The 24,299-nt window shown below is 33.6% G+C and overlaps 1 protein-coding gene across 1 annotated transcript in view; it reads left to right on the top strand.

The window, feature by feature from the left end:
- The first annotated feature begins 645 nt into the window (after positions 1-645).
- The window catches only part of LOC149805035 (uncharacterized), a 42,881-nt gene continuing 19,227 nt past the window's right edge, over positions 646-24,299 (top strand). The window contains exons 1-5 of the mRNA XM_089946736.1: positions 646-782; positions 6,266-6,402; positions 7,853-7,958; positions 13,231-13,325; positions 22,841-22,937. Of these exons, the coding sequence (XP_089802862.1) occupies positions 731-782; positions 6,266-6,402; positions 7,853-7,958; positions 13,231-13,325; positions 22,841-22,937 (487 nt within the window). The 5' untranslated portion in view covers positions 646-730. The remainder of the gene's footprint in view (positions 783-6,265; positions 6,403-7,852; positions 7,959-13,230; positions 13,326-22,840; positions 22,938-24,299) is intronic.

Below are 24,299 nucleotides of genomic sequence, written 5' to 3'. Positions count from 1 at the left end.
GTAACTACAGATTTGATGGAATTATTGAAATTGTCAAATACAATGGACTATTTCACATCTATTGCTTGAAAACAGATTGGCACTTGCAAAGATGGCGCCCCTGTTACTAAAAGCCTCCCATTTGACTAAAAACACCAACAAGTTGACAGTATTTGGGAACCCCTGGTGACAATCATGATAGAACTTATAAAACAATGAATAAAATGACTAAGTTATGTGAATTTTTAAAAATGTCCTTGAAGACTACAAACAGGTGGTGTATGAAAGCTACCTTGCTATGATATTAAATTTCATTCATTTGAAACTGAGTTTCAACTAAACATCATATTTAGTTTTCAAACTTGCTGATTAGTATGCACACCATATACTGATGTGTATACTCAAGTATTTGCTTTAGAACATATAGAAGCATTTACAACCACTGATTTCTAGTTATTATATCATCCAAAATGTGTAATAAAATACCAGAAAGACTTTTACTACAATATAGATATACAAGCAATATTTTCTTCCCCTCCTACATATCTTTCTCTTTCAATTGCAATCTGTGTTAAATAATCCAGTTAGAATCGTAAAGCAGTCAGCAGCCCACGTCTTAACTTGCAGAAGGTGATTCTGATGGCATTTTAGACTTAACCGGAAGCTGGATCAGCAGTGTAGCAACAAGAATGCGCACGGATATTTTACTCCATTTTCCACTTATTTATGAAGTGAACTATAATTGTGTGGAATGGTCAAATTAGCAGTTCTAGGGTGTGGTTTAATGGGTTTGAAAATTGCAGGTAAATAAGGAGATTATGACTTGCTTGAACAAACATAATTTGGAGCGTTCGTTACCTAAATTCGATGACAATATCAGATCACAGGCGCTCGTATCGTTGTTCAAAATTGACCTGTCATACATGTACTATATAATAACTACAAGGGAGGAGAATTGTCTCCTTGATGACGCAACCTATTTAAGAATAAACGCGGATAGTTCAAGCTACGCTCTGTGTAGCTTAATAAAATTGGTACTGATATTTACCTCAGGCATTCGACTATGTATACCTATCAAAAGCTTGACGTAATATCATACCTTTAACGAATGCCAAATCATTTTCCCACGGTACCGCTCGAAATGTACCTGATCGCGCCCGCTTAATATGCATGACGAAAGCGCTGTCCTCTAATTGGTTGAAAGAAAATGACGTCCAGTGTTTATTTATAACTTATTTTCAGTTGGCCAGTGAGAAGGTAGTATTCCATTCAGGGCCTTGTTTTTGCATATTAAGGGAGCACGCTCAGGTACATGTCGAGCAGTACCATGGGAAAATGATTTGCCATTCCTTAAAGGTATGATATTACCGGTAAGTCAAACTTTTGATAGGGATACACAGTCGAATGCCTGAGCTAAATATCAGTACCAAATTTATTAGGCTGCATGAAATGTGGCTTGAAATAACAGCATTTATTCTTAAATGGGTCGCGCGAGAAAGGAGAGAAGTGTCATCCCTCGTAGTTATTATATAGTACATGTATGACAGGTCAATTTTAAGCAATGATACAAGCCCCTGTGTATCAGATGGGCATGTCGTTCTTTTGATAATTGTGGCATACATGTAACAAAAATTCACGTAACATGGAAAGCATAGAGGGGTAGCTCAATAGTGAAAGTCCAGTTACCAGCTACACAATCCAGCCAATGAACCCATACATCACACTTCATATGTCAACTCTTAAACATATGTAATGTTTATTTCTTTTTATGCATTTTTTGACAAGAACTTACTGTGAAGTATAATAAAATTGTCCCAAAATATATCTTGGAATTTTTACATAGGTGTCTGGGAAATCATATTTGTTTAGAAATCTTCATGAGAGTATAATTTTACCAATGACAAATTTGAAGAAAAAAAAATGATGTCCTGTATTTATTTATAATTATTTTCAGTTGGTCATTGAGAAGGCAGTGTTCAATTCAGCGTATTGTTCTTGCATATTAAGTGGGCACGATTGTGGCCATGTTGAGTGGTAGCATGGGAAAATGGTTTGGCATTCCATAAATTTTTGATAGGAAGCCAAAATTTGGACAGGCATACAAAGTCAAATGCCTGAGCTTAAACATCATTACCAAATTTTATTACACTCCGTAAAATGATGCTTGAAATATCAGCACTGATTCTTAAATAGGTCGCATGAGAAAGAGAAGTGTCTTCACTTGTGTTATTTTATAGTACATGTATAACTGACAGTTAAATTGTAAGCAACGATACGAGCCCTTGTGGGTGCAACTTAATCAGCAATAGTACATAATATCGAAAAAACACTTCAGCAATAGCTGCAAGGTAGCAGTTCTCATAATTAATATTATCCTGAAGCATGATCAATATCTTACCTTTTAAATACGTACACAAAAATGTTTGAGTGCTTTAAAATTGTCTTACTTAATAACGGTGTTACACAAGGGCAGGAAATATTGTCCTCCAGATTTGGGGTATATACATCATGTTAAAGAGACAAAGAAACTTACTGGATAGTACTTAACACACTAGTATTAAAAAAGGGAGATAATTTTATTAGCTTACCATTTTTCCATGAGAATTGTGTCATCTGATCTGCACTATCATCTTGTCCTTGGGAATTTATATTTTTGTTTCACATTTTTCACCAGGTGCTGAAGTAATCCATAAAATACATTTACATGCTAGGATATCTGGTTCATCTGAAAATAGCTGCACTATGGAAATTTCCATCGTGGATCTTAATCTTATTTAACTTTAGTGTTTGCTCATCTTTTATTAAGATTTATTATAAGAAGTCTAATTTCTTTCTGAATGATTTTTGGAATCTAATAATTCATGATTAAATGTCAGATTTTGCATTTCTGTAAGTTTTTCACCCGAAAAAGTTAGTTCAACTTGTCAATAATTTAACCTTCAAAATATGTTATACATGTGGCCATCAGTAACTTTGCAGTGCAACTCGGCAGACTACTACAAACCTTGATTGTTTTGATTAAATGTTTTTTTTCAAAATGGTAATTTATTGGCATCATACAGTTTTTATTGCCTAATGTGACTAACCATTGCTTGAATTAACATAAACATGGATGGATGTGAGCTGAAGAAAAATTGGGTAGGGGTTCAGATTTTTCACTGATGAAAAAGCATGATCAATAGTTAAAATTTGAGGGACACATGACCCAGAAATTGTTGCAGATCCATGATACTGTGCTCAAGGTACATCTTTTGTGACTAACAATGATCAGTGAAATAACATTTTTGAAATAATTGTGGCATTTTCAGTTTTAAGATATTTAAGAAAAAATCATTGAATCATCAATGAAATGTAGAACGGAAATTGAAACCATGCAGTTATTTCATCTTCTTCATCATCTTCTTTCTGCATTTATTTCAATTTGTGGAGTGTTTTAAATCTATTTTTTTCTCTTTGAATTGACTTCAGTGTATGTTAAATTGCCCTTTTATTTGGAGACCCTCATATATTGTTTAGGTTTTTAACAATGCTTGACTGCTAATTTCTGTGATCCTATCAGCACATTGAATTTCAGGCTAAAATGCAAAACTTAAATTAGAATATATTCAATTAAATCTTAGTCTTTGAAAGTTCACTACTGAGGTAAATATAGAATGGAGCCAGTATGAAATTAACATTTTAAGCAACAGAAAATGTACAGTTTTGATGTGTTCTTTCTCTAGATCTAATGGACTTGGATAAAATTGGAATGTTACTTACATTTGATATAGAAAAATAAGATATATTAGATCTTAAATATTAAAAAAACATGCAAGGTTTTAAGTTCTTCTGATACTCATACACCAACACACTTGATTAACTCAGTAGCAACAGTGTGCTTGCTGTAGATGTATTTTTTCTTCTTTTAAAGAAGACTGAAAAAACCTTTTATTGTTTTGTTGTGATATTTTTCTTTTTTTAATAGTAATTTTATTAAAGACAAGAAACAAAAATTGAATACACTTGTGACTAAAATACATGACACACTCAGAAATATTCACACAGGACATCATGACTCACTTGTGACATAGTGCCACAGAAAGGATGCACTGTCAGAAATATTCACACAGGACATCATGACTCACTTGTGACATAGTGCCACAGAAAGGATGCACTGTCAGAAATATTCACACAGGACATCATGACTCACTTGTGACATAGTGCCACAGAAAGGATGCACTGTCAGAAATATTCACACAGGACATCATGACTCACTTGTGACATAGTGCCACAGAAAGGATGCACTGTCAGAAATATTCACACAGGACATCATGACTCACTTGTGACATAGTGCCACAGAAAGGATGCACTGTCAGAAACATTAATACAATGGTATCATGCCTCTGTTTGTGACAAGATGGTACCATGTTGATATTGACAAATATTCCAAACATACCGTTGACTAGATAGTTTTGATACCTGGCCAGTGTGTTATGAACAGAACAGAACTTCCATGGATCACAATGGCATCAATACACAATGTAAGAGAACCTAATAAAAAGCTAAGTAATCTAACCTAATAAAAAGCTAAGTAATCTAACCTATAATTTCATTGGACTAAAGTTTTTTTCCATGTGGAAAAAAACAAACTAAAAAACAGTATGATTTTAGAAGCCAAACAACTGCATAGTGACAAATTAGCATAAAAGCTGAATTCATGCACTACATCATCCAAAGACTTGTGGTCAGTCCTTAAGGTATTCATCAGCTCTTACCATACACTTTATATTGCAGTCCTTCAACATAATGGTTAAATAATTGCTGATGAAGTTGATAAAGAATAATTAATTAACATTTTTTGTATAGAGTTAGAAGTACAAAAGACTTTCTTTTTAATTGCATTTATTACCACGAACAATGCATTGAACTGTGTCAATCCCACGCTGTCATGGAATTGTATAAATCCTTTTATTTATTAATTATATTTACTCGGGTTTCATTTTTTGAGCACAACGATACCTGAGGGTGATTTATGTATATTCTATAAAGATTTTGAAATAGTGAGTTCGGTTCATCTTATGCCGCACGTGCCAAGTGCTTTTGATGGGAAGAACCGAATACTTCCTGCACACAGACATGTATTGCAGCATTGTCTGTGTATAAATGCCTCACTGTAAGACAAATTCTTGACATTATGGAATGTCATGTCAGTGAGCGGTCTACATTAAGGACTTGCACATCTTCAGCTGTAGAGCTGACCAGAGTGACTGGAGTGGTCGAACTGACCATTGTGATCAGAGTGATTGGAGTTGTTGTGGTACAAGCTGTAGAACTAACATAGGAATTGACCGTAGTAGCTGTGAAGCTGAACCATAGCAGCTGTAGAGCTGAGTAAAGTGTTGCTGGTTGAATAGCAGGTGATTAGGCATTGCTGACTGAGATTGGTGGGTGCGTGATTGCTTGATTGACCAACCTGGAATACTGACTAATTGATTGACCAGTGTGACTGGTAGCCAAGTGTGCTGGTGATGGAGTATCTAACTCCATACATGTAATCTTTTAGCCATGGGCTAATCTTTGGGGTTTCTAATACCCAGTGTGTTTTTGGGACTGTAAAGATATTTTGTACATCTTTCCCTTTGTTTTCATCATTTTCACTATTTATGTGAATGGTAATATAGTACCATTCAGAATTACATTTGTTTATAATTTCTTGACATAATCTTTAAATTTGTGTTGGAATCAGGATAACAGATTTTTACAACATTCCCTCATTAATATGCTCTCTTGGGAGCCATAGAGTGAGTTTCCCCTGTAATGAATTATTATATGATAATTATAATTTTACTACCATATAATAAAATGGGACCATTGACCATACTTGCCTTTTACAAGAATTGTGATATAATGAAGAGCATTGCAATGAGTGAGAGTTGTATTAGGAATACAAGGTCCCCTTGTTTTAATGGTGGTTATACTGTTAAAAAAACATGTGCAGAAACATAAGTTTTAGAAAATTACACATCTTATTTTCTATTTATTGCAATTTGCATGCCATGAATTGCTTAACTCCCTAAATTTTAATAAATTTAGAATTTTAAGATACTTGACGCTTGAATAAAATTTTATGAAAATAATATTTCCCCTTGAATTGATGTGTCACTAGTAAAACACAATGAATAACAAGAACAAACTATTACCATCCCGAAGCAAAACCATTATTACATTCCCAAATTGAAGATTCAGAAGAAAGTGGCAGCTATATTCTGTAGATTAGTTGATTCAGTTGGTCTGATGGTTTTTGCAGGTGCGTTTGCATACCATGGACACAGAGTGAAGGTCTATGACAACAACCTCTCTGCTCTAAATTCAGCCTTTAGCAGGCTTGAGGAAGACAAGAAACAGCTTCGAGATGAGGGACTGTTGCTACACAAAAGTTTCATTGTAAGTCATGATTAAATTAAGCAGTGGAATACATTCATGTGTCATTTTCACTAGTGCTATAGGCTTTGTAAATACAGTATTGATTATAATGCTCCATATTGATGTCATTGAGTGTATTGCGTTATGGTGAAACTTACTTATTGTGAAGTAAATGAGATGTATAGTTTTTACTACAACTTAATGAAATGAGATCCATGATCATACCTTCCATATAGCAGGAACCATGTTATAATGATGAGCCTTATAACAGGAACCATGTTATAATGATGAGCCTTTTAACAGGAAACATGTTATAATGATGAACCTTATAACAGGAACCATGTTATAATGATGAGCCTTAAAACAGGAACCATGTTATAATGATGAGCCTTATAACAGGAACAATGTTATAAAGATGAGCCTTATAACAGGAACAATGTTATAAAGATGAGCCTTATAACAGGAACAATGTTATAAAGATGAGCCTTATAGCAGGAACAATGTGATAAAGATGAGACTTATAACAGGAACAATGTTATGATGATGAGCCTTAAAACAGGAACCATGTTATAATGATGAGCCTTATAACAGGAACAATGTTATAATGATGAGCCTTATAATAGGAACAATGTTATAAAGACGAGCCTTATAACAGGAACAATGTTATAAAGATGAGACTTATAACAGGAACCATGCTATAATGATAAGCCTTATAGCAAAAACGGGCTGATGATGCAGACAAAATGCAACTTCAGGACACTCTTTTTTAAACTGATGAGTATATTTGTTGGATTATGGTTATATAAAATAAACTTGCTTTGGATACCTGAGTCACATGTTAAATGTTTTCACTTTAAAATCTTGATAATAGTATTTACTATTTATTTTATTTCAGAGCTATTTGTATGTTTGAACACTGTTGTTTATGTTAGATATAAAACAAAATAAAGTCTTAAGAAATGATGCAAATTTATACTTTTTAATTTTAGTTAACATTATGAAATTTTCATATGATGTCCTAGTTTAGGCATTGCTATGTGCTGTCTAATAAGGAAATGGACATCCTGTATTTTCTTGTGAGATACTTCCCTTTATCATCTAGCAACTTTGGTCCACTAAAATAATCATTATTTTAAATTTGCAAATATTTTTTACTAAATATTGACATGCATTTGTGGAAATTAATTTTTTTTCTTCTTAAAAATAATGTGCAGCTTGCCTTCTTCATATCACTATCTGCCTAAATAAAATTGTTGACATATTAGTCTGAAGAAAAATAATGGTTTGAGAATTTCCCTAAATATGCAGTTGAAATAACAGTCTGAAAGATGGTAGGCAGCACATTTGCAAGTACAAAAGTTCTCAGTTTGTGAGAGCTAATTCTTTTTATTATATAGTGTATGATCTCAGACAGACTGGAGGTATTATAATTTTACATCAGAAGCTGCAGAACTATCTGTTTCTTCCATAGGGTCAAGTGCTATTTATGGGCAGACTTGAAGAGACAGTATGTGATGCAGATTTTATCGTTGAGGCAGTGATAGAGGATTTGGAGGTGAAGAAGGATTTGCTAGAGAGTAGGTGATGTAAATCTCCTTAAATTTTAATTTGCATTGTTTTGAGAACTTTACATTTTCTGCAAGGGTCATACTTAACTTGTTTCAGAATGAAATTGACACTTTATGTCAGAAACCAGATTGTTATTTTTTTTAGTACCCTCTGTTTTTTTACTTTATCAAATTCATTAAATTAATTATTGGCTGTGAACAAATATTTGTTGCCTAACTGGCATACCTTTGGATGTGTCAGTGATAGTGTAAGCTCCAGTAATTGATTTTGTGTACAATGGTTAAACCTCAAACACAAACTTGCCTTCAAAAATAAATTTTATTCAGGGTTAGTGTTTATTGTACTGAGTAAAATCTGTTAGTTTTCACAGATTATGTCAACCTTTTCAAGCATTTTGTGAACCATCATATTGTCATAAAACTGCTAAAAAATCTGATAGCTCTATGCCTGGGGCCCCTCTATTTCAGATCTTGCCCAACTTGTATTCTAGAAGAGGTGCCTGTCAAGCTAGTCAAAGCAAAAAAATCATCAAATTTTTCAGAGAAAACTCTGATCGCTCTGTTGAAATGCATAAATGTATTTTCAGAATGGTGACATACCTGCCATAACATTGTGCAATCTTATTTAAATCAGATGGCCATTGTCCTAAGTGAAGTGGAGATCTGATTTTAATCAAATTGTTGCATACCATATCATGCTAAAAACACAATTTTGTACTCCTGAAGCCCCCTGTCATGGTCGTGTTTCGAGGAAACACAATTTTCGGAAAGAAAACCACTTTCAGTATATGCCTTTTACATGTAGCATATATAAACAGTAAACAGTCATGACTGGAGCTGATGTTAATCTTTCATTTGGGCAGTTTAAATAGTGGTAATTAAAAGGTGAAGAGGTCATGTATAAAAGACCATATCACATATTACTTAATTGGCTGACAACAGCTAGTGATATGTGTTTGAAAACTGCAGTGGGTGAGCCCATTGTGCTAATTTGTATAGGTTCGATCAGGTGTGGAACAGTCCAATATTGATAAAACAAACAGATGCTAGATGCATGTAAGAGAATAAAAGTTACTATGTATCATTACTTTAAATCAAAACATTTAAGCCATATATATTATAGATTTTTGACACGTTTGTGAACCTCAGCAATGTTTCTTTTAAGTCAGATTTTTCTGGATATATAAAACACAAAGCATGATGATTTCTTTTGTCAGAATAATGTTCAGGTGTGGTTTGTTTTTGAAGCTGATTTAGGAAGCAATTAGCTGTCATTAGTATCAGCCAAGCCCAACAAAAATAAATTTCGGAACTGGTTGATGGAATATTTGTACGCGAAGCACACCAGCTAAAATAGAAAAAAATGAAGGTGGTGGAGACGCAATTAATTTTTTTGCACATACTGCAAACAACATGTTGACATAAGTCATCTTGGTTGTGACCAGGATTCACTCAGAGAAGGGAAGTTTGAACACCAGGACCATCCAGTCTCTAGTGAGTGTAGTGATGAACATTAATGAATGTTGTATTACTTTCAAACCCCCGATTAATTATATATTTAAATTGTAGCAACTGCAACAGTGTGTGACAAATAATATTAAAAAAGGAAATGTTGGGCGTTTGTAAATTGAGTCCTGGCTTGTGAATTTTTTAAAGTCACTATTCCTAGGCTGTATCTAAAAACATTTTTCTTTGTGCAGTGTACTAAATACATCAGAGACAACCATAAACTTTTAATCAGATTTCTCAGTGTATTTGTGGATGGTGGCTTTCAACATGTCTGACAACTTAGCTTGTTGGAGGAGTTCTTGAGGAATTGATTCGTACATTAATTTTTTTATTTGTGATTTAAAAACTTTTTATTTACTCTTGTATAACATAAATGGTTAATTTTATTTATGTGCCAAAATGATACATTGTTGTCATCAAACATTTTGTAAAATAGGTGCAGAGAGCTCATACAGACACACACAGATAGGTTACACTCAAAACAGCCTTTGAAGAGGTCTGTTTCCCAGCCATATTGGTGTACATTTGATTTGCAGTGTTCATCAAACAAAATAAATTTGATAGCCCTACCACACTCATATTTAAAGCTTTTGTCATGAATGAATTTTGATTTGTAATAATGGGTGACTGAATATCCTTTAATATTTTATGTTTGTATGAACACTCCTTACATCGTTTATATTTTGTTCCATGTCTTTCAGTTCACTCATTTGAACTCATTAACTCCTGGCACCCCATTTAAGTGTCAGGAGGTAGTACCCTACTTCTGAGCTTTGTAGGGGGCCCTGAGTGGCTGAGTGGTCTAAAGCACTTTCCATTATGGATCACTGCCATCTCACCTCTGTCTGCGTGGGTTTGAGTCTAGGATTCGGCCAATGTGGGTATGTGAGAAAGCTTGCCAATAGCTTCTCGTGGGTTGGTGTTTCTTCCCGGGGTTTTCCCTGGTTCTTCCTCCACCATTAATACTGGCCGCCATGCATAGCCTGTCGTGTGCTGAAAAGATGGCGTTAAACCCCACAACAACAACAACTGAACTTTGTAGAGTCATGGTCATTAAGATACACTAAAGTGGGTGGTATTACAGAAATGTAGACAGACGTATCTCGACAATGGTACTAAATAATCTGGACTTTATTGTCGCATTACAAAATACAGAGGAAAAAACTTAGGATTTGAGACCTGTTTTTTTTACACGCAAAATTCACTCATGGTTGGAATCTGATTTTGTGTCCTAATTTTAGATTTTTTGGCCTCACTGCTAAAGCAGACTAGTATGAACTGCACACAGACAGGAGAACCTTTGCAGAAAGTTAGGATAAGATGGGGATTTGGAGTAAAAAAGTTCCAGGTCATGAAAATGATGAGTCCAATAAACAAAAACAAAATACTCTTTTACCCTTCTGCAAGCGAAATAGCCATTGAAAAACAACATTTCTAATGTAACTAGGCCAGAGGCTAAACTTAAATCTCTGCAAGCCGATTTATTTGGATGTATTCAGAAGTAGCCCCCAAAATGTGTTTCCTACTTGCATTTCCATTGAAAAATGGCTGTGAACCAATATTGATATCAATAATTAATTTGTGCAGTACAGATGCAGATAGGTAATGCAAGACAAAATATTGCACCATTTTATGTTCTTCCTGGTGGTATTAAATAGGTGTATATAAACCTAAATTTGGTGGCAATGAAGGTTGTTTGATATCGTAATAAAAGGTTATTCTCACATGTAATTTTGCAAAAGTGATCACTGCCCAGAAGTGCTTCCATTTTTTGTGTACACAAAGAAATAAATATTAATTTCAGAGTACAAAAATTATATGTTAAATAAATAATTATTTTGTGGTACATACCGTGTACAAAAAAAGGGATTGTACATGAACAAGATCTGTGGGTCACAAGATACTCAACAACCTAACAGTTCTTATAATAAAAATGTTGTCTTATTCTGCTCTCAACTCAAAAGTCCAATTACAATAAAAACAAAAGTACTCAAAAAGACTTTTAGTTGTTATTAATGAAAGAGAGAGAGAGAGAGAGAGAGAGAGAGATATGGCTGAAACAATAATGTCTCAGTGTGCAAGCTCATCTGTATTTAGAACATACTACATGGTGCTTTGTTATGGTAACCAACTTAATAAAGAACATTAGTTAATGATAGTATCTAAGGATATGTACTTTAAAGGTCTTTGTTCAGTAGTTAATAAACAGAAGCAGATATTGTAATGACCATAAGAGATTTTATGAATCAGTCATTGTATTTTCTTGTCAGTAAAGAAAACAAATCGGGGCAGATTGACAAATGAAAGTAACTTCTCAAATAACAGAAGAGTTACAATTTCAGCAAGATGTGATTAAAAACCTATCTGCACAATTATAATTGGCAATTATTCTTTTTTATTTCTTGATCTCATGTTTTCATTATTTGATGTGATATGTGAAATTAACAAATAGGTCCAGTCGTTTGTAATTGAAGTAACAAATAGTTGTTTTCCATTTGGGGTTATATCAAACATATACCAGTACCCAGAAAAAAAACTCTTTGGTCATTTTACATATCAATATTTTACATTGGTATTTTTTAAAAGCCATCTGAAATGTGGTCTTTTGGTATTTTTTCAAAGCCATTTGAAATGTGATCTTTTCTTCTTGATCGCAGTAAAAGCCATCAGAATACATGGTTAAAAAATGAATAAAATTATGAAATGATAAGTAACCTTTCTGTACAAGTATAAATAGTGATTCTTTATTTCTTAACCTCTTGTTTCATTATTCGATGCCTCACTTAAGAACTTACCCAAAGTTAATTACATTTATATCACATGCTTAGCAAAGCAATATTTTGGTCACTGGATGTATCTAAATTGTACCTCAGCATATTTTCAAAGCCATTTGAAATGGGAACCATCCCTATTTTAACACATCAGAATACGAGGTTTAAAAAAAAACACAACATAAATAAAAAAACAATAAAACCCCCAACTTAATTGTATATGATCATGACTTTAATCTGTCACTCATTTTTATATATAAAAAAAATGAAAATATGGTATTTTTTATCTTTTTTGTTGTTGTGGCAAATGTAAGTCTTCCAAGTAGAACTTTTAGGTATGGTAATTTAAAGGATTTTCCAAAATATACAAAGTGCTATGTAATAAAAATATGATACATTTAAATATTAATTATTTTAATGCTGCAAAAGTTAAAGGGTTTTAAGGTAACTTTGGGGGCACATTAAAAAGAAAATGTGTAAAAAGAATTAAGTGAATTATGGTATGTGATAGAACACATATTGATAGACTTCCGAAACTGAATCATGTGTAACGTTGCATCAGTATATATTTTTTTGTGTAGTGCATTACTCATATAAGTGCAGATATTAGTGCATTTGACTGGTGAATTAATTCTAATGGGCTTGTGTAAATACTCTCTTATAAGTCAGATCCAGCTATGAAGTCCATAGACCTTGATCTGCTGGCATATTATGAAATGTCAGATTAGGATCTTTGTTCTTTGCAGTTTGACCTGATTTCTTTCCATACATTTTTAAGATTTTTTTAGATTTGATTATCTGTAATTTACAATATATTTGCCCTGCTAATATTATTTCTAAATACAGCTTAATATCACAGGTAATTAGTATTGCTATAATAGGTAACTTAAAATGTGATATCTGGAGTTATTTCCCTTAGCAACATTAAAATCTTGTAGTAAATACAGAATTACTTTTATAAATTAATAGATGGATTATAACTTTTTTCATCAATACTGCAGGAGTATCTCACCTATGTAAGCCAGATGCAGTGATTACCAGCAACACATTGCGACTCAGCATCTCAGATGTGGCTGAAAGGGTCACAGAGAAGGAGGTATGTATGAGATTTTGCATTCCAACAACGTAACTACTGTGCTGTTGATAATGTTACATATTCAGTAACTTTAATTCTCCTACCTTGACAGTAATAGGGCATATCATTTTACCCTTGTGCATCTGTCCACCCATCACACCTTGCTAAGTTTTGTATTTATTTCAGAAGTTAGGTATTATGGTGGGGTATCCATTTGCAGTGAACATATTTATGCTTAATAAAACATAAGTCCAGAGAACTTTTTCTTATTAAAAATGTTATAATATTTTACCATAATTATTTGTGTACATGAATGAATAATAAAAAGTGTAAAAGAAATGAGAGCTAGTACAATTGAGTTTTTGACTCAACATCCCTTTATCCAGCAGTTATTTTCACATGATGCTGTGATTGATGGCAAATTATCAGGGCTCAGGAGAAACTTTCCCAATCATTTGTCAATGGGACAAATGAGTTGCAACATTTACTCATCCATGTCCTGATTATACTCAGCACAGTGGGGGTGCTCACCAGTTATTATGTACTTTTGAGAGAGTGATATATGTAAGGTGAAGTTGTTGCATTTAAAACATGCACAATGGAGAGAATGTTGGCATACCTCTATGCTAAATTAATGTAATGTGGATGATATTTCTTTGGATGTTGTACTTTTGGAAATTGTACATGATCTAAGCACACTGCTAACTAACATCACTGATCCCTTGTGCTAAAAAATCAGCCTGAATTAGGCTAAAGTACACTATCCATAGCAGCTATTAAAACAGGGAAAATTAATTTTGCCAGACTAGATAATAGCAGCTTCTGAAAGTGCAATCAATGAATTACCAAATATAGAAAATGTAAAAAAAGGTTATTGGCTCTTTTTTATACAATTTACCTCTGAAGTTCAGGAAGTGAAAATGACCAAGTGGAGCTAGCACTTTTTTTGAAAGGTGCACATCTGGAGTAAGAATATTTTATTATTTTTTAGTGTTCTGATGCTGTGAAAAATTATCTTTGGAGGCAGCATATCTCCTGATGTGGAAACTACAAAGACTAATGTCAGATTTCAAAAAATCTGCACCAGTGATGCTCATTCTCAGGGGCCCCAAGTGGCCAAGTGGTCTAAAGCACTCACCGTTACAGATCACTGCCATCTCACCTCTGTCTGCATGGGTTCAAGTCTCAGATTCGGCAAATGTGGATATGTGAGAGAGCTTGCCAGTAGCTTCTCGTGGGTCAGTGGTTCTTCCTGGGGTTTTTCCTGGGTTCTTCCTCCACAATTTATATATAGCCTATCTTGTGCTGAAAAATGGTGTTAATTGCTATAACAACAACAATACTTATTCTCACACTTTTAACCCCCATCTTATCGCCAGTCCATTCAGGATGAAAGTTCACTGAAATTTCATTAATATTAATGATCATATTGTCAGCGAAGTCATCTTCTCTTCTTGCCTTCTCAAATTCATCAAATGATTTTATTTTCTCCAATTCTTCTGGACAATGATGGGTTATTGATATCCATGCAGGAAGCACTGTATTGTGTCACGCTAAAAATTGTTCCATTGTTTCAGTTTATTTTCAGGTTTCTTGCAAATACCAGTTTAAAGAAACCTAAGTTAGCTTCACTATGCTGGCTGACTTTGTATATTAATTTTCTTTTTATTAAACATTGGCACCCTTAAAAGAAATCAAAGTTGGTTTCTGAGGTTGGCTTGCTTTATAATAAAGTAACCTTTGTAAAGATATCCATTTTTTTTAAAAAAATCATCTTAAAAGCAGCCAAAGTCAGTTTCCTAGGTTGGTTTGCTTTGTGATAAAAATAACCTTTGTCTTTGATGTCTTGTCAAAGTTTAAACAATGAGCTTATTGCCCACTGCCAGTTGTGTTTATTCACCACCCGGGCTTCGATTTGCTTGGCATCTGTGGTCATAATTAATACAAATGGGCATTTATATCTGCGGGTAAATAGTATAGACAGCAATAACTTGCTTAATAATACTTTTGTGACCCATGCTAGAGAAAAGATTGTCATTTGCACTCAAGTTAATGTATTTGCAAATAATGATTTTTATTTGCAAGATACTGACATGTAGTTGGCCTATATATAATATAATCTTTGTTATTTTGCATCTTACACAGTGTTATGCATGAATGGCAGATGTCTTCTAGCAATCAGTAGATTATTTCCCTCTCGTTTAGTATTTTGTTGGATCCAGTTTTCAATCAAATAACATATTCAGACCTTTGAGCACAACCAAACACGATTTGTTTCACTATGTTCATGTCAGTATGGATGTCTATGCTACATATACGTTGTTTATGGATATATTTTATTCTATAATGCTAATGATGAAAAGAAAGAGGAATAAATGATAACAGTACAAGGTTAGCTTCTTTTATTTTATTATCATATAAGTGTTTTGTTTATCTATTTTATTGCAAAATGCTGGTGGGGGGGCACAAAAATTCAGCACAAATTTTGTTTCTTAAGTTTTGGGACATGTGATCTAGGGGTAAAAAGTTTTACCATAAGTTCCTAAATAGGAAAAAAATTTATTATTTTGTCATGTCCCAATATGAATGGTAAATACAGTAACTTGTTTTACTTGTTATATAATTCATTTACTGGACTTTAACAGTTTGTATTGTCTACTTACCTAAATTTTCCTTCCCCTATTTTAATAAATGCCAAAGTCAGTGTATTTTGGACTGGTCCTGGCTCGTTTTTAGTCCATGGAAGCAGACATTTTGATAGCTGTCTGCTTTAGATAGTGCATTGTTTCCATAATTGTGAAATGTAATGACATTTCAATCACAACACATTAAAATATTAAGGTACATGTATACAGCCATTCGTTCCACTGTGCATGTTGCCAGTGCAAACAACTTCACCTTATACATATCCTTCTCTCAGAAGTACATATTAACTGTAGAGCAGAACCTATAACCTAACCAAGAAGTCATTTTGGGATGTTTCTAATTCTTATTCTCATTCAAAATGAGAGTTTTATCTCTTTGTCATTACATTATATATTTATATATTTCGAATAGACTTTAGTTTCTTTGCACTAGTTTTTCCTTAGATCAAAAAATAAAAATGCAAGATAGAGGGATACCACTATATATGTTTTTTGTATGTACATGTAGTCTGTATTAATAGTAAACAGTTCTGCTTAGAACACATGTAAAACTATTATCATGGAGGCAAGGCAGTCAGAGATAGATACATTTTCACATATTATTTAATTGGCTGAGAATAGCTAGGGTGATAAATTCTTTGGACACTGTCGGGGGGGGGGGAAGAGAGCTTATTAGGTTAATTTGCATAGCTGATTAGGTTAATTTGCATAGCTGATTAGGTTAATTTGCATAGGTAAAGTGCACTAAGTAGAACAACATACCTGCCCTATTCCCAGATAGTATGGGGATGGTGGTTTAAGACTCAAGGGGGAATCAGTGCACCTGAACCAAAAATGACCTTCATTTGAGAATAAGCAATCTTTTGATATAAAACATGTAATACACTTAAAAACAAAAAATAGTTATTAGACTTAGCATTATCAAGTATTATCACAACACACATACACATACATGCATGTATAAACACTTGTTTAATCACAACTGCTCTGATATTAAATAAAAACATACGTCAAGTTATTTGATTTATTTTTGAAGGTAAAATGTAAAAATGCAGCTGTGATTCAGAGAATAAGTCATCTGCAATGCAAGCAAAGCTCTGAAAAATTAAATTTCAGAATTCCTGAACTGAGTTTGACTTTGTGAAGTGCAGCTGCAAGGGGGATAATTTTTTGTGTGCACATACTGCAAGTATGTTATTGATATTAGTCATTCTAGTGTATATGACTTGTATCCATTGACATAGCAACACTAGCTAGCAAGTTTGACACCCCCTTTATATTAGTCATTCTAGTGTATATGACTTGTATCCATAGCAACACCAGCCAGCAAATTTGACAGCAACACAGATGCAGAAAGATAATTTTTAGGTTACAAACAAGTCAGTAAGACTTTCATGGAAGTTTGAACAACAGTACTGTCCAGTCTCTACTGAGTGCAGTGATGAACATTAATGTCATTTACATTACCTCCATTTCCCCTGATGAGCCATTGAGAGCAGCAAAGACTGCAAGTAATTAAGGAAATATTCCACTGTCCAATGGATTTTAAAAACACAAAATTTGTATATTTTGTTTTTATTTAATACCTGTTTGGTTGTCATTATATGAGTTTTGGCTCTTGTGTATGAAGGTGTGTGGTGGTGATATTGGACAGTGCTTAGTCTACAGTTTTATTTAGTAAGCATATTAAATGCTTCAGAGAAGGCAGATATTATTTGCTTTATATCAGATTTGAATCTCCAGTAATTTTCTGCAAGCTTTCATGAAAAGGTAACTTATTCTGAATTGGATGACATCACTTTTTTCGGTGACACACACACAGACCCCCACCCCCACCACCTTGGAAGCTCAAAATACTTTTTTATTGTCCCAACACCTAGCCCCCAACCTCCAGCACTGTCTAGTAATATTGTAAGCTTGCATTGGGTATCACAAGATATGGTTTGCAAAGATAATGTGGTTTTAATTATTCATTGGGTATCACTTTTCATAAATTCCATTGTGCTCTGAACTTTAACTTTAAAGACCCAACAAAAAAATGATCCACATGTGAAACAAATTTTATCTGCCCGTAGTTCATTTTATCATGGATTTATTCTTGGTAAATTATGGTCTTTTACATGTTATTTTCTTTAAGCTTAAAAAAAATAATCAAGGCATTTTACTGTGTCATTGCATATGTATGTATGTATGTATGTATGTATGTATGTATGTATGTATGATGCATGCATGCATGTATGTATGTATGTATGCATGCATGTATATATGTATGTATGTATGTATGCATGCATGTATGTATCAGTTAGATTTATGAGGGAGAGAGAGAGTAGTATTTAAGTACTAATATTATTGTAAGAAAGAATAATGAAAAAGATCTAGGAATATTAGATTTAATACTTATTTACATTGATCTTTCATTTAAGTACAACTTTTGTTGAAGATACTTACATGGAAAAAGTTGTACTTGTTTCATTCTCTATGATTTAAGATTTATCCTGTCTAAATGAATAATTGACATAAAGCATAGATAAATGCAAGTATTTATACTTCCAATCACAGGTAGAAAACTTCTCTGCTAAAATTCTACTTGTCCTGATAGCACATCTCAATTTATCCATTCATTTTTCAATCCAAGGGAAGAACAGTACCGTAAAATGCTAACAGTATGGCTTAAAGCACAAGTACCAATTAACTACTATGTATAAACACACTAATAACAGCCCAGTAGTAAAACCCACACATGACTGATTTCTAAATAAGTATAGTGTCAATCAGATCTCATGGTAAACACAAATGCTGCCACATAAATATTCCCAAAATTGTAAAATGACACAGGTTCAGGTTTATCAAAGCCATAATTACAGTAGGTCTGTTCTCTGAGACTTTTCTAATGGGGATTTAAGCTGAAACTGTATGGACTGGGCTTTAAGTCAAAGATGGCACTGTATTGATGTGCTTCAGTAACTGGCTTTCATGGTGTTGTTAGCTGTGTCTGTTCCATGTGATGTTGAGTAACCAGTCAAAACCATGGTTTATCCATATGTATTTGATAAAATATAGAGATATTATTACATGCTAGATAAATTGTTTTTTTAAAGAAGTATCAAACAACCATAACAGAATCGGACTGAACAATGGCCTGTCCTTACAAAAACCCTGATAGCAGACATACCACTATAGCATACACATAGCACACATGGACATTAGGATGATTGTTGGCCACAATCACACTAAAAACTAGGGACTTCGTTATGGAAACCATCCATAAACGGATATGTTAGTGGGTGGGAGTACATATCATGTATTAATTTATCAAGTATTGGTATAGAGAAGGAAACAGGTGATCTGTTTATACAGTGGTCCAGGAGTATGACTTATCCAATAAAGATAAAAATAACATTAAGAAGGCACCCCTGCAACAAAAAACAGTTATGTAAATAAATTTTTATCTCAAAATCCTATTTCATTTTTTACTGGAAAACAACACACAATATCGAAGGGGGAGACATAAAAATATAAAAGCTTTTAAATGTTTTGGAAAAGCCATGGGGGGGGGGGGGACATCTGAGGCCAATAGCTTATCATAGCTAAAGATTGAAGGCATGCCCACAAATAAAATGGTGTACAGGATTGAGCTTGATAGTTGTTTTACTTGTGGTAATACTGGTGTCAGTAATCTTTTATACATTCATGTGACAAATTTTTGTTGTTGACATATTTTAAAAAGAAATTGTATCCTTTTTTTATGTCTATAGAGATTAACCCATGAAATTCAATACCAATAAATATCCTACTTTGACATTGACAAAAATGCATGAATGTAAGTATGCACAAAATGTACTTTTTTTTAAACAATACCATGCAAACTGATTCAGACAAAATAAATTAAACCACAGTAGTTGCTTCCTATGAAAATTATCATAGATATCTCTAAATATATATTATATGCAGTAAAACTCAGACATGTATATCTTTTTGATGATCAAGGAAGCTGGCTGATTAAGACAATAAAATTTGGCAGAAAAGTGAAACAAATTGGAAATCTTTCTAAAAGCTAATCAGGAAGTTTCCTTTATATTATCTATCATTTTGGAAGTCTTGACAATTTTAATGCCTGAAATGAAGGACAAAAGTCAGTAAAGACTCCTTTAGACATGTCACATGTATGATTTGATATAGATCCACTGATGGACAATAAAGTCTTATTTTGGGGATTATGTCATGTGCCTATGGTATGGTGGTGCTCTACAGTTTTGTATTTTGCAAAGGGTTAGGATTTTAAAGAAAAAGAATTTCCCCGGCTTTCCTCACTGGTTATACTGGCTATTTAAAAAAGACCTTGTATATTTTAGGTATAATTCAAAGAACCTTTAATTCCCATTATTTTGGTGTATGATTGATGGGTGTAATATGGGTTATAGAGTATACAGCTTGGCCTTACTCCAGATGTGCACCTTTCAAAAAAGTGCTAGCTCCACTTGGTCATTTTCACTTCCTGAACTTCAGAGGTAAATTGTATAAAAAAGAGCCAATAACTTTTTTTATGTTTTATATATTTGGTAATTCATTCATTGCACTTTCTGAAGCTGGTATTGTCTAGTCTGGCAAAATTAATTTTCCCTATTTTAATAGCTGCTAAGGATAGTGTACTTTAGCCGAATTCAGGCTGATTTTTTAGCACAAGGGATCAGTCATTTTAGTTAGCAGTGTGTTTAAATCATGTACAATTTCCAAAAGTACAATATCCAAAGAAATATCATCCACATTACATTAATGTAGCATAGAGGTATGCCACATTCTCTCCATTGTGCATGTATTAAATGCATACAACTTCACCTTACATACGTCACTCTCTCAAAAGTATATAATAACTGGTGAGCGCCCCCTATGCAAATACATTTTTTTTGTTTGTGTGTGTGTGTGTGTGTGTGTGTGTGTGTGTGGAGGGGTCATTAGCAGCAACAGATACTGAATCCCTGTAGTCTCTAGAGACAGGTGATCTCTTTGAAAAGGTGGTCTGTAACATAAGAGTTTGTGTACTGTTCATTCGTAAACAAAACTACAGTGAAATCCCACTAGCATATCAGGTTTGTTGTTTACAAAATGCTATCGTGCTGTGTACATTATTCATGCAGTACTCAGCCAAGTCATTTGGCTATCAGGTTTGGTGTCTACAAAATGCCATCATGCTGTGTACATTATTCATGCAGTACTCAACCAAGTCATTTGGCTCTCAGGTTTGGTGTCTACAAGAAAACATCGTGCTGTGTACATTATTCATGCAGTACTCAACCAAGTCATTTGGCTATCAGGTTTGGTGTCTACAAAATGCTATCGTGCTGTATACATTATTCATGCAGTACTCAGCCAAGTCATTTGGCTCTCAGGTTTGGTGTCTTCAAAATGCCATCGTGCTGTATACATTATTCATGCAGTACTCAGCCAAGTCATTTGGCTCTCAGGTTTGGTGTCTACAAAATGCCATCGTGCTGTATACATTATTCATGCAGTACTCAGCCAAGTCATTTGGCTATCAGGTTTGGTGTCTACAAAATGCCATCATGCTATATACATTATTCATGCAGTACTCAGCCAAGTCATTTGGCTGTCAGGCTTGGTGTCTACGAAATGCCATCGTGCTGTATACATTATTCATGCAGTACTCAACCAAGTCATTTGGCTCTCAGGTTTGGTGTCTACAAAATGCCATCGTGCTGTATACATTATTCATGCAGTACTCAACCAAGTCATTTGGCTGAAGAAAATATTGCACCTGTATCCTCTTAGCTAATAAAAACTTGGAGTGGGGTGCAAAACTATGAACTTAGTGACATAGTTATTTGATGCATATCAAACAAGAAATACTTTAAAAAATAGTTATTACATATTTATTTATTTGGCAGTACACCATTCATTGGTACATGCATATACTCATATTTGTAATTAAAGTGTAAATAGAATACAAATACTCAACAGCTGATCTCATCATATTCATAATAGTAATTCTATCAAAAATGTACACAGTGAAGAGTAATTTCTAAAAAAATTCTGCTAGATTCCATTTAAATCAGATACTTCATTTCTTGCTTATATACTTAAACTAACTTATGGAATACTATATTTTCTGAAACATTTATATTTGCTAGATTTGACCGACCATAAATCAGACATTTCTAAAAAGAAACTTTTATTTAGGTTTGATAAATACACTGATTGAAATTCATATAATACAGGGGGCCCTGAGTGGCCAAGTGGTCTAAAGTGCTCACCATTATGGATCACTGCCATCTTACCTCTATCTGTGTGGGTTTGAGTCTCAGGCTCGGCTAATGTTGGTACATGATAAAGTCTGCCAGAAGCTTCTCGTGGGTCAATGGTTCTTCCTGGAGTTTTCCATGGGTCTTCCTCCACCAGTTATACTGGCCACCATGTATAGCCTATCTTGTGCTGAAAATGGCATTAAACCCTACAACAACAACAACAACATATGATGCAGGACTAATATATTTGAGATGAACAATTCAACAGGGTTTTTTTTTTTCAAGAATAAAACACATCTTCAGTTTGTGTTGGAATGAGAGTGTTATAGTGTGGTTTTAATGTGTAATAAAAGTGAGCAAATTTTGCAAAAGATATTAAATTTATATTGCATGTAAAAACAGATATGTCAAATTAATTAGTTTTAATCAAGCTAAAAAATGATGGATCAGTTTATTTATTATTAACAATTGGATTTTAGTGTTCCTTTGTTTATATTTTTAACATGATGCTTAGAGGCATTTCAAAATAAACCATACTCAACAAACCACTTCTTGTTTCATTTTGTTAATATCAGTTTGTTAGCATTGTTTAAAATGGTTTAAGGTGATTAAATGGAAATATTTTTTTCAGAGAGTCATTGGATTGCGTTTTCTTTTCCCTGTGTACTACATACCAGAAGTGGAAATCAAGCTTGGGTCAGAAACATCAGCTGCAACACTGGAGAAGGGTAGATATTCTTGGTTCTACTTTCATAAAACATCTCAACATTGAATAAAATATCAATTTAAAATTTGTATGCAATTTATCTGTAAGCAGCATTAAAATAATTGAATTAAAACTGCAGTTTGAAACAAGCTGGTTATTTGTGTTCTTAATATTAGGAATTGCATGGCGGGACAAAATTTTGAGTTGGTTACATTCTGAAGTTGAAAATTTTGTTGAAAGTGGGACCAGGTTTAGCTTGAAATAATAGTTAAATATACACATTTATTATTGATTGCACAACAAGTTTTACCAAATTATACAATGCACTCATTAGCTCAGGTGATGGTGTTGTCTTTGGTCAGTGGAAACTAAGGATTGAGACTAAACCACAGACCGAAGATGGGTGATGGGTGACCACATTCATGTAAATTATTGGAACCAGGAATAAAATCTTTAACAGGAAAGCAAGCATGTTACCACCAAGGCTCCTAGTCTTAATTATTGTAGTATAAAATGGATTAGTGCGTTTAAATTTCATTATTTTAAGAGGCTAAATTTCATGGGATGAAATGTTATTGTTTGTATTCTCTCAGTTTGTATTATCAACATTTATGAGTTTCTTGAATTTGTGAAAGTTTGGTGCAAGAGGTAAAACATAAGATGTAACATAGTAGGCAAGAATGTCCATGTTGAAAATTATTTAACAACTGTGTTCGATTTTTTAAGTTAATTCATGTATCTTCTGTTTGCATAAAACTAAACCAATATCCAGCTTTCCATATAGTTACACTTTGTTTCCAGAATGTTCAAGAATACAGGTACTTCTTGGTTCAGAATGATGGGGTCATGGTTGCAAGGAGGAGAGTCAGTTTAATATTTTCTATACAAGTAAACAAAAGTAAAATAACTTTTGATAAAAATGGGAAGGAATCCATGACAAAGCTGCAACAGAGCAACATTTCCCCCTCCTCTTTCTTAGATATTTATACAGGTATTACCAATTTTACTATCAAATCCTGTCTGCATGGGGTGGGTAAAATATTTAGTGATACTGTTTACAGCTCATTAATAATTTATATGAAAAAGCCACCTTATTAGCTCACCTGTCCATGTGACTAAGCAGTCAGTATAGTCCTGGTTATTTTTTCGGTTCAAAGTTACCATTTCAACTTAACAAAAACCATTGGAAAATATTCAACTAAACTTGGCAGAAATTATCCTGAATGAAGCCCATTTGGGCTTGTATAGAATTATTCTGATCTGTCATCAGATATGGTTGCCATCACTACAGTTGAATATAATACCTTCCAATGATGTTTCAAGATAGAATTTCAACAGAATTTGTCTGGACTTGAAAGAAATCATGCTGATATAAAGATATTTT

Source organism: Sinohyriopsis cumingii, chromosome 2, assembly GCF_028554795.1.
Source record: "Sinohyriopsis cumingii isolate HCF-2022 chromosome 2, ASM2855479v2, whole genome shotgun sequence".
Lineage (NCBI taxonomy): Eukaryota > Metazoa > Mollusca > Bivalvia > Unionida > Unionidae > Sinohyriopsis > Sinohyriopsis cumingii.
Note: the sequence above shows the minus strand (reverse complement) of the source record. Positions and strands in the feature narration are given on the sequence as shown.